The 15,520-nt window shown below is 44.4% G+C and overlaps 1 protein-coding gene across 1 annotated transcript in view; it reads right to left on the bottom strand.

Moving 5' to 3' along the window:
- Nucleotides 1-13,797, bottom strand: part of Ankrd29 (ankyrin repeat domain 29) — a 43,886-nt gene extending 30,089 nt beyond the window's left edge. Inside the window, exons 1-3 of the mRNA XM_038331725.1 lie at nt 13,777-13,797; nt 5,823-5,933; nt 1,068-1,166 (exon numbers count right to left, since the gene is read on the bottom strand). Of these exons, the coding sequence (XP_038187653.1) occupies nt 1,068-1,166; nt 5,823-5,933; nt 13,777-13,797 (231 nt within the window). The remainder of the gene's footprint in view (nt 1-1,067; nt 1,167-5,822; nt 5,934-13,776) is intronic.
- Between the last annotated feature and the right edge of the window lie 1,723 nt (nt 13,798-15,520).

Here is a 15,520-nt window from a genome sequence, read left to right as displayed (position 1 = left end):
AAAGAGATTTGTAAGTGCTGTTTTGTGAGGACCAAGTTTCATGATAAATAGGCTGTAGCCAAAAAAATTCAGTGATATCTGGGAAATTCCTATAAATTCCACAGTATCTCATCCCAAGAGAGGAAGAAGTACTGATTCATGTCTGAGACAAAAATGTTTGACTGTCTTGGGCTTCAGGAGGAAAGCTTGTATACTGAAGACTTAATTCACTTTCAGAATGAAATCTAGATCCTGTCAGCTAGGGATTATTGTATCCAACTACATGACTGACTTTATACATAAAAATTACCTCAGCTGCTATGATCATCATTTTAGTTAATGTATCAATAATTGCTGAAAAATAAATATTTTCTCTTAATAAAAAAAAACAGAAAGAATCCTGGGTACTCTCTAAATTTTATTTCAGAACCAAGTTTTTTGATTCTGCCCAAGTTTTTTCATCAAAACATCTTTATAACTATGCTGGTATGGACCACACATGGTTTGGATGTGTCGTCCAAAGATTCAGAGCTAGGAGCTGCGGTCCATGTGGTGATACGGAGGAAGTGGAACCTTTAAGATGCAGGCAACTGAGTGAGGTCGTTGTGGGTAGAGCTACAGTGAGTGTCAGTAGAGTAAGGATTAGTGTGATCTAGAGGGTGCTGGTTCTCATAAACATGGGTTGATAAAAAGAAAGAGTACTTTGTGCTTGGTCTCTTTTGTGGTTATTTCTTTCTCCTCTCTGTAACTGTGTCATGTTGTGAGGCAGCCAAGGAATCCCTCACAGATGCCAAACAGACGCAACTCCTAACCTGAGATTTTCAGTCCTGAAAACTGTGAACTAGGTAGCCCTGTATTTTTAAAATAAAATACCCAGCACCAGTTATTCTGTTATGACGGCACGGACGAATGAATATACTTGAAGATGGTTCATTCCTAGAGTTTATTTTAGGCACAATAAATTCTTCAATGGGCTTCGGTGTGGAGCAAAGCAATGGCAACTTCTATCCTCTTAAGCAGTTTACTGCCTTAAAGACCGCAGACCTCTTATCCTGGTCATTTTTGTTCATGTGCACAACCTGACTTACCTCTCTCTGGAGGTTGATGTCTGCGCCCTGCAGAACCAGCTCCCTCACACAGTCTATGTGGCCAGCGTAGGAGGCGACCATGAGGAGCGTGGTGCCATGCTGCACGGAGGGGAAAGAGATGAACGTTATGCTCCTACGGTAGAGAGGGAGCCTGGAGGACACTACAGAGATGTTAGCTTCCCCCAGACGAGGCACATGATGAGCGGCTCAAGTAGCTGTGATGCCGACTCCACAGGAAAAGCAAACTGATAAATTCCCACTGTTACAAATTCACTTGCATCCATCTTCTTCAGAAACAGTGCGAGTGAAACATCTGGGCGCCATTTTAAGCCAACAATGATACAATGTTCTCATTTTATGACTCACACAGAACTCCTGATTCAAAACACTGCTATTAATTCAAAAGTGAGTTGAATGTTACCAGCTGCTTTTCTTCATTTGGGTTTTATTGTTCTTGTAAGTTGATCATTTCCACTCCCAACCTTTCCCTCTTTCCCTTCATACCTCCACGTCCTCTCCTGTCTCCTCTCTGTAAAGCTGAACTCAATCAGTGCTGTCTGCTACAATGTTGACTGATGGTTTGTTCTTGTGCAGGTGTGTGCAGGCATGTTCCATGTGCAGGGACCACAGCTCATGAGATCTGTGACCATGTCATTGTCCAGAGGACACTATTTGAACTAATTAGTCTTTTAAACTGTCTAAATTGTCCTCTCTCTCTCTCTCTCTCTCTCTCTCTCTCTCTCTCTGACTACATAACGAGTCTGTGTCTAAAAAACTTTTCTGTTTTATTTATTTATTTTTTGAAGAAGTGGGAGTTTATTTAGAAAAAGTTTTAACTCAGATTTAGGCATTAAATTAAGAGAAAGAGAGAGAATCTCGGGAAAAGGACAAAATACCCTCAACTATGGACATTGGCTTCTTAAGAGTCAACCACATTTTATTTTAATTAAAAAATCTTTTGATTTCTTCTTTGTCTCGTTCAGTTATGTGTTGTTTAATTCCATGAGTTCCTGTAGTTATTAGAGAGTCTTTAGCTGCTGACTTTAACTTTTATTGCATTGTATGGTCAGAGTAGTCATGGGGTTAGTTCATTTTTTCTGAGTTGTTAAGAGTGGTTTTGAATCTCAGAATGTGGTCTGTTTTGAGAAAGTTCCATGAGCTGCTGAGTAGAATGTATATTCTTTGGGGCCTGAGCGGAATGTTCTGTAGATAGCTGTTAGGCCCTTTTCATGGATGACGTCTTTTAATTCTGGCTTCTCCGTTTATTTTTTGTTGAACGCCTTCCCCTGGAGTCGTCCTGACTAGCGTGACAATCTTCCTATCTCTAACTTCTTCCTGAATGCAGACAACTTTTATTTAGACGAGAAATAGGCAAATCCTTGGTGCTCCGGAATGAATGTGTTCTCCAAAATTCATGCTGAAATCTAATTCCCATTGCAGTGGCTTTAAGAGGCAGGCCTTTTAGGAAGTGATTAAGACAGGAGGGACTTGTCCCCAAGTGGGATTAGTGCTCATAGGAAATAACCTGGGGGGGGGGGGGGGGGCTCCTGTCCTGTTCTACAGATGTGGCTCTTAGCAGACACCAAATCTGCTGGCACCTGGGTCTTGATTTCCCAGCCAACATGACTGTGAGCAATAATTTCTGTTGTTTATAAACTACTCAGGCTCAGGTACTTTATTACAGACCTCAAGTGGACTCTTGGTTTAAAGACAATTTGTTTAAACACACTTTAAATACATCCTTCTACATAAGATGTTTTATATATACATATATATACATATATATGTATATATATATATATATATACACATCTCACAAATCACACTGCGTTTAAAATGAAGAAGCAGAAGAAAGTATCAAGCACTTAATTTGGTCATTTAAAAGAGAAAAGAGACTGGAGAGGCGCAGAGGCTAAGATCACATACTGCCAGTGCAGATGGGCCATGCTTCCAGAGGCTGGAGAGGCACAGGGGTTAAGAATTCATTCATGTGACATAAATGCACACAGATATATATGCATGCAATTTTAAGAAAAATTTTAAAAGGGGAAATAGCCTTAAAAATAAAGTTAATCTATAAAAGAGAAAGGAAAAAAACTTAGGCTAATTCATTTGAAAGAAAAGATGAATAAAATAAATAGCAAAAATATACCTTTATAGATTAATTACATTTCAGTTCTATACTATGATAAATTGATTCACTAGAGAAAGAGCATAAAAGGTATCCTAGTAAACATACAATAACTTCTCTTTTATTTAAAACCCATTAGCATGACAGATTTTTGATTCCTAGAATATATTTTGATTCCTAGAATAGCATTTCATTTTATTGACTGAAGTTAAAAATATATTTTAAAACAAACTGGTTTTGAACAAAGCATATATAAATGTATATAAAGATAGTGAGACCCAAAACAAAAAGCATTGAAATACATGCATTAATATATCTAAAAGAAGTTCCAAAAATCTTGTAATTCACATCAATATTGTTAAATAGATGAGCAAAGCAAAAAAAAAAAATAGCAAAGATGGGATTAGTTTAGAACCCCCAGACATGGCAGTATAAATTGGGATTAGTTTAGGACCCCCCAGGCATGGCAGTATAAAGTGGGATTAGTTTAGGACCCCAGGCATGGCAGTAAAAGCCTGTTCCATTGAAGCAAGAGATGGAGCCAGCCAGCGAGTCCAGCAAGTATCAGGGTAGCTTTGGCTGTGCACTGAGACTCTATTTGAGAAAATTAAAACAAAAATCTAGGAAACCCAGGTGAACAGTGTCAGCAAATCAAAGCTTTGAACAAGCAGTATGTGGTCTAGAGACTCAATATTTGTTCTACATCTTTGGAAAAGTCTGAAAATGGCTGCTTGGATTGAGAACAATTCCCCAGAAAGCCCTCTCGGGGCACTCTTTGTATCTGAAAGTTCCCTGTTGGTTTCTTAGGTGATGTAAGTGCGAAGTGGCAGCCTAGAGATCAGTCACCACAATCAGTGACAATCCTAGACCCGGATTCCACGGTGCCACAGGGAAGAGGCAGATTCCAAGAGGAGCGAAGTCCTGTACTGTGTCCCCACATAGCTCCTTGTCCCTCCGTACCTCTGACCGCCCTCAGGAACAGCAAGATGCCTGAGACCTCTGTCATTTAGACGTGCTCCTGTGTGAAGCAGGAACCTCCTAAGATTTCCAGAAAGCTCCTGGTAAGTAACTACTAAATTTATTTTAAAATGTTATTTCTTTTATTATTACTTTATCTGTATGATGTGCACGCGTTGGGGGAGGGGTGCACACTACAGCACACCTGTGGAGGTCAGATGACAACTCAGTGAAGTCTGTTCTCTCCTTCTGCCTGTCTATGAGCTCCTGACTCCAACCCAGTCCACCAGACCAGTGGCCAGCACGCTCACCTGCTGAGCCATCCCTCCAGAGGAGTAATGGATAAGCATACTTATTAGTTCAACATCTATTGGTGGTAGCAAAAATCTTGTCAAAACAGCTGCTGGACAGATAGACATAGCGTAAGCCCTGCGTGTGGGGGTGGTGGTAGCACAGGTAACTCAGGGTACCAGAAAAGGTGGGTCTGTGAGGTCCAGCAGGGTGACCTTCAAAAGCCAGAACTTGGAGAATGTCACAGGAGTGTCTGAAGAGGGATGACTTAAGGAAAAAAGAGGGGGAGTGGGCACCAACATGGTCAGAGACAAAGGTCGCAGGTGGCATCTGGTTCCTACATCTTCATGATGATCAGTGTGGGGCAGGAACTTGTCCACTGAGACCCAAGGAAGACCAGGACGGCAGTTCCCATCCTGGGTCCCCTTTAAGCCTGGGTTTTGACAAAGAGCAGATGGTATATTCAAATTGGGGCAATCAGAGGGAGATTTAACAAGAGACTACACATAGAGCCGTGGTCTGGCTGTGTAGTTTTGGACTGAGTGACAGCAGGGCACTGTGCCTGCTCTCCTCCTCCTTCTGCTTCCAGAAGACACTTTCATTCTTGGGCATTTCTTATGACTCAGATTCTGGGCCCAGAACCATCCAGAAAAAGGTACAGAATGGATCAGGATGTTCCTGGTGACCCAGTGAACACACTAGGGCCAATCTTGCCATTTCTTCCTGGGGTTGCTGGGCGTTTTCACTCAGCAAATTTGTGCATCCAAGTTGAAAATGGCAGAGCCTGTGTCAAGGAAGAAATAAGGCTCCTTTGAAAACATTTTGTTTCAGACCACAAAACCATCTCCTTATATGAGGTCCTCCTTGTGCCCGAGGATGTGGAGAAGTCTTGCTAAACACAGAGAATTGACGGCTTCTGGCTGGGGAGGAGACCTGCCAGTGGCAGCAGCTCTCATTTTTCCAAAGTGAAAGGACCGGAGGCCGTGGAGGCTTCAGTTTCTGGGTTTTGCATCCATGTATGAAAATCACAGCAATCACGGCAGCCCACATGTGCTCTAGATTATCCTCCTGCCCTCTCCTGCCCTCTCCCGCCCTCCCTCCCTTCCTTTCTAACAGTTGTTTACTAGACAACCCTTTATTCTTGGAACTTGCCAGTCTCCTTCCCAACTATGCTGGAGACCTTCTTTTCTGTGTGGGCAACCACTGCTTTCTGACTTGCTCAGCATGTTTCTGGGCCCACCACTGCACCTTAGGATTCTTGGGAAAGAATAATGCAAGCAAAGACAAGAGCAAGTATAAGCATGTGAAGGAAGCACATGCATGCCTGGTGCGTGCACAGGCGTGCTCTGGCATGCAGATACCATGTCCTTCCATACACTGTCTCTGCAGTCCACATCCACACGACCACTGTTTAACAGCAGCTTCAGCAGGGCCAGGTTTCCCCTCCTCGCAGCCCAGAATGCTGCGTTGGCAAGCGGGGTTTCCTTCTGCAAGAGTGGAAACAAACAGGGTCTTAAGATAGATGTCCGTGATCATGGCTGCTTCTGTGCACACAGACAACACCTTCGCCAAGGGAGAGTTTCCGGATGCGGTGTGACCACCAGTAAGTAGAATTCCTCCAGTAAGTAGAATTCCTCTGGCCCAAGGCTATCCCCAGAGCAGCACTCCCACGAACCACAACCAGTGCCCCACCTCCCATCAAAGCCTTGACTTCCTGCCTCTGTTGGGTCTTTGTTCACAGTTTCCTTTTAACTTGAAATGGATTTCCCCATCTTAGAAGGACAAGGTTCTGCCCAGATGCCATTTCCTCTCTGAAGCATGCTGTGTAACCCTTCCTTGCAAGTGAAGCAGAATTTCTCTCTCCTGACCCTTGAAAGGAGTTCAGTGGTACCTTTTCTGTTTCTTCAACATTGTTGAGCGATTCCAGCTATTGGGGTAGGCAATTCACTTCCCCTCCACCCAAAAGTTTTTCTTCACCTGGAACTTGCCAGAAGTTTTGGGTGAGAACTAGGGACTTTGGGCAGAGAACGCTGTTTTGTGTTCCCCCTCACTCCATTGCTGGGACATTTTGAAGTGGCTAAATTAAATTTGGGCCATACCTGTGGAAGAAGAGGGACTGGAAATAAAGCCTCTAAAAGGAAGGGTAGAAACAAGTCGGTTTAACTTCCTGTGCTAAGACAAACTGGGGTGGATTTGTAGAGAAGAATCCTTGAAGCCGGGCGGTGGTGGCGCACGCCTTTAATCCCAGAATTCGGGAGGCAGAGGCAGGAGGATCTCTGAGTTCGAGGCCAGCCTGGTCTACAAGAGCTAGTACCAGGATAGGCTCTAGAAACTACAGGGAAACCCTGTCTCAAAAAAAAAGAATCCTTGAAAAGGAGAATTGCTGAAGATGGGAGAGTTCTGAGGTCCAGACTGCCACACAAAAATGCCTTGGTCCATGGGAATCATTGTCACCTTTTGCTTTAGATATAGATCAAAAAATCCACCCTGAAGTTTGTGGGGGGGGGGGAGAAAGGGAGGGATGTAGAAAGAGGCAGAGAGAGGGAGGGAGGGAGGGGAAGAGAGAGAGACAGAGACAGAGAGACAGAGAGAGAGAAAGAGAGATGCTGCTGAGGGTAGATTTATTGCCTAAAAATTGGGCTCTATTTTTTTTCCGAACTAAAACACTCCTTCTTGGAAGGAAACTCAGAAGTCTCAAGAAGTAAAAACAAAGTTTGAAGGGCTCAGAAAGTTCCTAAGACCTACAAGATTCACATGGCTTTCTCCTAGAGGTTATAAGTGATAACAATTGCTGAGGAGAGAAATCTCTCGAGCCAGCCGAGCCCATGCCACTTGTGCCAGGAGAGCCAAGCAGGAGGCAGCTTTCTGGGGTCGTCACCCATGCTGGGTAGGCTTTTCAGTCACTCATGGTCTTGTAAGCTCACGACTCACCAAGGCAGACTTGGAGGAACTGTTTCTTTGCTCTGTCCTCTGTGTTCAATGTGGGGTAAACACATGCACGAAAGGCAGGCAACACCAACGCACATTTCTCCAGATGCTTTCCTTTATGAAGTTAGAATCATAGGGAAACTTAAATTCCTAATATTAGTACTATTACAGAATGTTGCTACTCTCAAGACATTTTACGGTATTCACATTATCTAACAAAAATATTTGGGGAATGTGAGAAAAACATCTCTCTGACTGAGAGGCCTATTTTCTTTTTAAAAAAATTTATTTATTTATTTATTATGTATACAATGTTCTGTCTGCATGTATGCCTGCCCACCAGAAGAGGGCACCAGATCTCATAGATGGTTGTGAGCCACCATGTGGTTGCTGGGAATTGAACTCAGGACTTCTGGAAGAGCAGCCAGTGTTCTTAACCTCTGACCCATCTCTCCAGCCCAAGAGGCCTATTTTCGAACGACTTTTAAATACAGTCGCATGCCCAATAATATTTTAGTCCATGACAAGCTGTATATACCATGATGGTCTCCTGGGATTATTCTGACCAGTGACACCAGATATCTTAGTTTGTATACACACATTCTGTTCCCTTTATGGAACCATCTAAGACCATTTTTCAAGACATCTATTACTGAGTGAAGGATGGCAATCATGTGGCAGTCCCTCTTGGCTGTGGATGTAGCTATAGTTACCCACAGTCAATTGTGGCATGAAATACTCAGTGGAAAGTTCCAGAAATGAGCAATACATGAGTGTTAAAATGTGTTAAACTGAGTACTGTTTTGAGTAGTGTGACGAGACCTGCCCGGGATGGACTCTCTCCTGTGCACAGTGGATTCACACTGTGTGTGCCACGCACCCTCTGTTCAATTAGCCACCTCGGTGACGACACCCACTGTGCTTGTGTCCAGGTAACTCTTACTTTACCTGGCCACAGCCCCAAAGACCAAAGTGGTGACATGGGGATTTTATTACAGTATTCCGTTATAACTGTCCTACCTTATTAATTTTGCCATTAATCTTTACTGTGTCTAGTTTAGGAACTGTCATAAGCATGTATGTATAGAAAAACAGAACATGAAAGGTTTGTAAATTCCTGTGGTAACTTCTTGAGGGGGTTGGGTCTTGAATAAAGGCATTAAATACAGTGCTTCCCTGAGTTAAAGTGACTGCCATTAACCTCAGCTACTGAAGAAAGCCAGGGACAGTGGGCGTGCAGTGCTGGAGATGAAGAGAATGCTCGCTGGTGCAAGCGGTTGTTTCCGAAGGCCTTCAGTAGAGCTCAGTGGTGTTGCTGTGCAAACCCGAGGGCGCACGGCGCAGAGTGAGAAACAGGCCACAAACACGTGTGGATAGTTTCCTGGTGCAACATATCCATGGTAACCATTTATTTCCCCTGAAGGCATAAACTTGACTCTCTTGAGTTTTCAAGCTAACCTGTGTCAAGGTGCTCACACCAGCGCCTCTCACATCTGCCCCGGGCTTGTCTAACTTGCTAGTTACTAGTACCCCAGTGAAGCCATGGCAAGGGGGACTGATGTGACTAATAGATCATGAGATATTGCCTTCTAATAGAGATCACATGAGGCCAGGATGAAATCTAGGAGGATGAGCTGAGGGGCTGCTTCAGTGTTACCATGGAATAGCTCTGCAGGCTTTTCCTAAAAGGAGAATGGAATGGGGTGGGATGGGGTGGGATAGTGTGAAAGAAATTACCCCCGAGGTAGTGGCACTATTAGGAGATGTGGCCTTGTTGGAGGAAGTGTATCACAGTAGAGGCAGGCTTTGAGGTCTCCTATGCTCATGCTACACCCAGTGAGACAGTTCACATCCTGGTTACCTGTGGATCAAGATGAATTAACTCTCAGCTTCTTCTCCAGCACCTTGTCTGCCTGCATGCTACCATGTCCTGCCATGATGATAATGGACTGAGCCCCTGAAACTATAAGCCAACCAATTAAATGTTTTCCTTTATGAAAGTTGCTGTGGTCATGGTGTCTCTTCACAGCAACTGAACCCCTAAGACGGGGGTGGGATAGCATTTTATTCAGTGACTTTGCCTGCTCTTCCTTTCTTTTCCTTCCTTCCTTTCTTTTGTTTTTGATTTTTTAAGATAGGGTTTCTCTGCGTAGTCCTGGTTGTCCTCAAAGTAGCTCTGTAGACCAGGCTGACCTCAAACTCACAGAGCTCTGCCTGCTTCTGCCTCCTGAGTGCTGGGATTAAAGGCGTGCACCACCACAAACACTGAGCTTGCTGTTTCAATTGAACTTCAAACACCTGGAAAAACACCTGCAAACAGCATGTGTCTACTGTCAGAACAAGCTTTGGAGTCAGGGCCTCTTCTCTTCTTAAGAAGGTTTTGGAAGTTCCTTTCTGGTTGGGCTGGACAGATGAGTTTCCAAGGAGCTAAGCAACGAGTTTAGTAAAAAGCTGTAACTATTTTATTCTCCCTCCAGGGCTTGGCTTTCTGAGAGGTGGAGGAAGGTTGATGTGGGGTAAGAGAGAGTCGGGGTTCAAGTCTGAACCTCTTTCTAGCACTATATCTTAAGTGAGTTCCTTATGTCTTCCTGACCCCAGTAAGATGGGGGGGGGACAGCACCTCTGTTCTGTGTTGGAGGAGTATACGAGACAACACAAAAGCATGCACTTTATCTGACTGAGAAGTCCTATCTACAATGCACAAGCAGAGTTTGATATATTTGTCCAAGCAGTATACATGGTCCCTAGCATGTGCTAGGGACAGGGAGTGGCCAGGGGTTAGGAATAGAGGTCAGCTTTTGATCTCTGCCTACAAAGGCTTTATAGCCTCACAGGTTAACCCACATCAACAGGCCTGAGTTCTGAAGATCAGCAGAGGAGTGTGGCTGCTAATGGTAAGAACAGGAAGCAGACAATGGTCACTGTTGCCTGAGGCCTACCCCAGCATCGCCCTCAAAAGTGCAACGTAGAGGCCATGAGGGAGCAAAAAGGAATGGGATTGTGGGGGTCAGGGGACCAGCGATCCAGGTCAGAGCAGATCCATGAACTCGGACTTTATCCTGGGGAGCCAAGGAGGTGTTTAAAGGTGAGAAATACCAGTTTCGCACATGAGAAAAGTCCCAGTGACTGTCATAGAACATGACACTGGCGTTTAGAAGGCAAGCGATGTAGATGCTGGAGCCACAGACCGCTGTGGGAACAGGGACAGGAGAAACCGGCTGTCCTAGAACTCACTCTGTAGACCAGGCTGGCCATGAACTCACAGAGATCCACCTGCCTCTGCCTCTGCTGGGATTAGAGGCATGCGCCACCACAATGAGCTCAACTTCGAACATGCTAAGTTCCACTGCATATGGGAGCACCCAGGTAGAAATGTCTAGCAAAGAAATGGGCATATGCCCCTCTGGCAGTGTGGCCACAGACTGAGTGGAGGCCGGGCAATCTTGAGCTAACCTTATGGAGTCCACACTCCATGCCACATGGCATGTCTGCTTAGATGTCATTCAGTCCTCAGCTAGGTGCTGTTACATGCCATCTCAGACTCAGCTAGGTGCTGTTACATGCCATCTCAGACTCAGCTAGGTGCTGCTACATGCTATCCCAGACTCAGCTAGGTGCTGTTACATGTTATCTTACACTCAGCTAGGTGCTGCTACATGCTATCTCAGACAAGATGAGAGAGAAATGGCAAGTCAAGCACCGACACCAGGCAGGCTGCTGCTCCAGGCTGCTCCTTTTGTGAACCACCACACTGTTCTGTTGCCCACAAACTCCTTAGTAGACAGCAAAGAATAAGGCTGCAGGGACCTCCAATGACCTTCCCACCCTCCCTTCTAATCTCCTCTCCTGCCAAGACAGAAAGTTTCCCCAAATTTCCTTTCAGTGGGGAGTCTACAGGAATCATAACCCATGGTAACTTCCAAATCTCCTCTGCACACATTATGTACAGAACCAGAAAATGTATGGCGGGGCTGGGCAAGTCCTTCGGCCTTTAAGGAGGCGATGCTCTCTGTCTCTCCCCTTCCTCTCATCCCCTCTTCCTCCTGGACTTCCCACCACACGGCACACACACTATAAAACTCTGTAAAAAATAAAGGAACTAAAAAGGTGATACTTTAAATGAGTGAATTATATGCCAGGTTAAAACAAACTCAGTTTTGTTCATTTATTTTCCTGTGGCTTCTCCAGGTAATTTCCAGTGAGTGGTGAATTGGAGCTCATTATGAGGTAATTTATATCTGAGGACTTGGATGAAGCTCATGGGCCCCTGCACTCATCTAGCTTGGCACAGCGGGCTTCAGCTATGACCATAAAGCTCAGTAGTGAGAGACTTCATCTTCCTGGCAAAAGTCCCAGAAACTATTAGTTTCTAAATAGTTCACTATTTAGCTGGTAGTGAACTCTGATCATGAACTTCTCACATCCACAAATGAGAAAGGCTCTTTCTTAGCAATTTCAGTTCTGAAGACCAAGACTTGAGTGGTTGGAATAGCAGTTAAAGTCAAAAGTCAATGCACTGAAATCCACGGGCCTTACACACACACACACACACACACACACACACACACACACCACTGCCACTACCACCAATCCCAAGAAAACTCTGTTTTACTCTGTGTCACAGTTTGCTTTCTAATGCTGTGATAAAACATCACAACCAAAATCAACTTGGGGAGGAAACTTACTATTGTTTAATCTTTTACTTCCAGCTAACAGTCATTGCTAAGAGGAGTTGGAGCAGGAACTGAACAGTGGCCATGGAGGAGGCGGCTTAATGGCTTGCTCTGCCTGCTTCCTTACACCGCCCTGGACCACTTGCCCAGGTCTACTAACTCACAGTGGGCTGGACTTCCCACATCAGTAATCAGTTAAGAAAATGCCCCACAGGCCAGTCATCCCAGATGACTCCAGCCCTTATATGGCTGACATAAAACTAGACAGCACACACTATATATAAGCTTATTTCCTTGGCCAGAACAGATTAGGAACTGCCAATTAGGAAAGATAGAGCTGGGGGAAAGTTGGTAGGTGCCAACCGAGGGAAGTGGGTGCTGGCAGGGCTGGGGTGGAGCTCTGATAGAAAGCCTGATCGCCCTGTGCTAGCCCGGGTATGAAGTGAAGTCACAGCTAACAGCAGAATGAAGCCATAATGGGGAGCTTTGGAGGGGTCCATGTGGTTCAGATTCACACTGCCCACAAGCACTCAACTCAACACAAAAGGCATGAGTTGATGGATAATGCCTTGCAGACTCTCGCATGGATGCAGCAACAATGCTGACTTTCTGTTCATGGGGTTTGAAGACCCAAACACTTGGGCTGAAAATAAAAAGCTGAACCCCTGGCTCCAAGTTAAAGTTAATAAATTGTCGATGAAATTATTAAAGAACACAACATTAACTGCTGAATTTGCTATAATATTGATCCCATGCGAAAATAATGTGCAGGCCTGGTTGTTTCCTCCAGTCACTGAGTGTAGGTAACAACCGTAGAAAAATGGCATTGTTGAAAGGTAAGTTATTTGTGGCTAAATAAATAGTTTAGAACACAAATGCCATGAAAATCCCCTAGAAATTTACAATAAAGTCTCTACAATTATTGTGGGCTGTTGAGTGTGTTTCAGTACCCGTGGTCGGATGGGAGGTGGGTGAGGGGCATTGCCAACAGAAGTCACATCTGGCCCGAGACGCTGGTCCTTCCCCTGATCTCCACTCCACTCTGCTTCTTGCTAAATCCACTTTTCTTCTTTACCTAGCACACAATTCTCTTTTCTCCATCTGCTCCAACCTCCCCAGTTCCAGTTCCCCTTCCTGGTAGAGGCAGGGTCTTCTCACACTGCAGCACAAGATACACCCATCTGGGTTCTAGACCCCCACCCCTCCAGTCAGATGCACAGATCTCTGCTCCTTCAAGACTCAAGCTAGTCACTTTACAATGGTCTTAAAAAATGCCAAGTGGTGGTACTGTGCACCTTTAATCCAGCACTCAGGAGGCAGAGGCAGGTGGAACTCTGTGAGTTCAAGGTTAGCCTGGTCTACAGAGTGAGCTCCAGGCCAGTCAGGGCAATGCAGAGAAATCCCATCTCAAAAAACAAACAAACAAACAAACAAAATTTTTCTTTTCTGAGATTATAACATAATTAAACAATTTCCTTGCTCCAAACTCTCCCCCATATCCCTCCTTGCTCTTCTTCAAATTCATGGCCTCTTTTTTCATTAATTCATGATATATACACATATGTGTCAAATATACACACACATATATTTGACACATATATATATGACATATATGTGTATATATATATATTCCTAAATACATAAATACAACCTGGTTTTCTGTATTGGTCTCCATCTGGCTAGATGCTAGAGAAGGATCTCCATCCCACTTTATTTATTTATTAAAAACTTTTTTTTTTATTTTACACATCAACCCCAGTTCCCCTTCCCTCCCCTTCTCTCACTCCCACCTCCTCCCACTCCATAGAGGGGGTAAAATCTCCCTTGGGGAGTCAACAAAGTCTGGCAGATAAAGTTGAGGCAGGACCAAGCTCCTCCCCGCTGCATCAAGGATGAGCAAGGTATCCCTCCATAGGGAATGGGCTCCAAAAAGCCAGTTCATGCACCTGGTCCATCCCAGTTTATAACCTATCTCACCTCACCTAGCAGCTACCACCGAACCATACTTTCTTATTCACTGAAAACTGGCAGGTAACCAGGCAGCGTGTGTGTGTGTGTGTGTGTGTGTGTGTGTGGTGTGTGTCTGTCTGTCTGTATGTGTTTATGTGTATGCAAATGTATATGGAGATCAGAGGCCATTCCTCAGGAGCTGGCCATCTTTTTCTTTGAGACAGAGATTGGTGTGGAGACTCCAAGCACTCAAGCCCCAGGGCTCTGCCTGTCCCTGCCTCCTCAGTGCTGGGACTACCTGGGACTATAAGCATGTGCCACACACCGGGCTGGGGGATAGAACTCAGGTCCTCATGTTTGCAAGATAAGCACTTTACCAACTGAGCCATTACCTCAGCCCAGAAGCTTCCTTTCCACTTACCCAAGTCTCAGTTGAGGATCAACTTCCCCTCTTTTCCTTTAATCCCCAAGGGGGAGGTCACCTCCACTTTCTAGCTCATTGCTCTAGGTAGTGGAGCCCTCTGCTCAGTTACTTCACCTCTACCTCCTGCAAAGATCATGTGGTTGTAATCGTCCCTTCTACTCCCAAGCACTCAAGACACTCCCAACTGCCACTTTGTGAATTGTGTTTCAACACAATTCACATACTATATAATCCTCTCAAAAATGCAATTTTATATGTTTTGGTTATAAAACCATCACTACTATCCATTCCAGAACGTCCCATCACTCCCACAAAGAAACGTTCATACCCATTTACATATTAATATTCCTTCCCTCTCCTAGCCCTTCTAACTACTAATCTACTTTCTCTCTCTAAGGAGTCACCTATTCTACACATTACATTTAAGAGGAAGCACAGTATATCTGGCTCCTTTCACCTACCCTGTGTCCAAGGATCCTTCATTGCAGCATGTATTAAGGGTCTGTTGCTTTTGTTTGAATAATTGTATTATATACAATTATTTATATTATTGTATTATATACGATACATTTTGTATCGCTGCAATAAATACCTGACAGAGACAACTTAAGGGAGAATTTATTTTATCAACAGGAAGTAGGCCAGCTAGATTGCTGTGGGATAATCCTCTTGTACTCTGTAAAGATTTGTCACTCATATTAGTTTAATAAAACACTGATTAGCCAGTAGCCAGGTAGGAAGTATGGGTGGGGTGACCAGACTAGGAGAATTCTGGGAAGAGAAAAGACAGAGATGCAGTCATCAGACAGATGCAGAGGAAGCAAGATGAGAATGCCTTACTGAGAAAAGGTGCCAAACCACATAGCTAAACATAGACAAGAATTATGGGTTAAGAGCTAGTTAATAACAAGCCTGAGCTAATAGGCCAAGCAGTTTATAATTAATATAAGCCTTTGTGTGTTTCTTCGGTACTGAACGGCTGTGAGACCAGGCAGGACAGAAACATCATGTTACACTAGATGGCTCAGCAGGTGGGGGTGCCACTAAATCTAATGATTTGAGCTTGATCTCCAGGACCCACAAGGGAGAAGGAGAGAAA

The sequence above is a fragment of the Arvicola amphibius genome, chromosome 5, assembly GCF_903992535.2.
Source record: "Arvicola amphibius chromosome 5, mArvAmp1.2, whole genome shotgun sequence".
Lineage (NCBI taxonomy): Eukaryota > Metazoa > Chordata > Mammalia > Rodentia > Cricetidae > Arvicola > Arvicola amphibius.
Note: the sequence above shows the minus strand (reverse complement) of the source record. Positions and strands in the feature narration are given on the sequence as shown.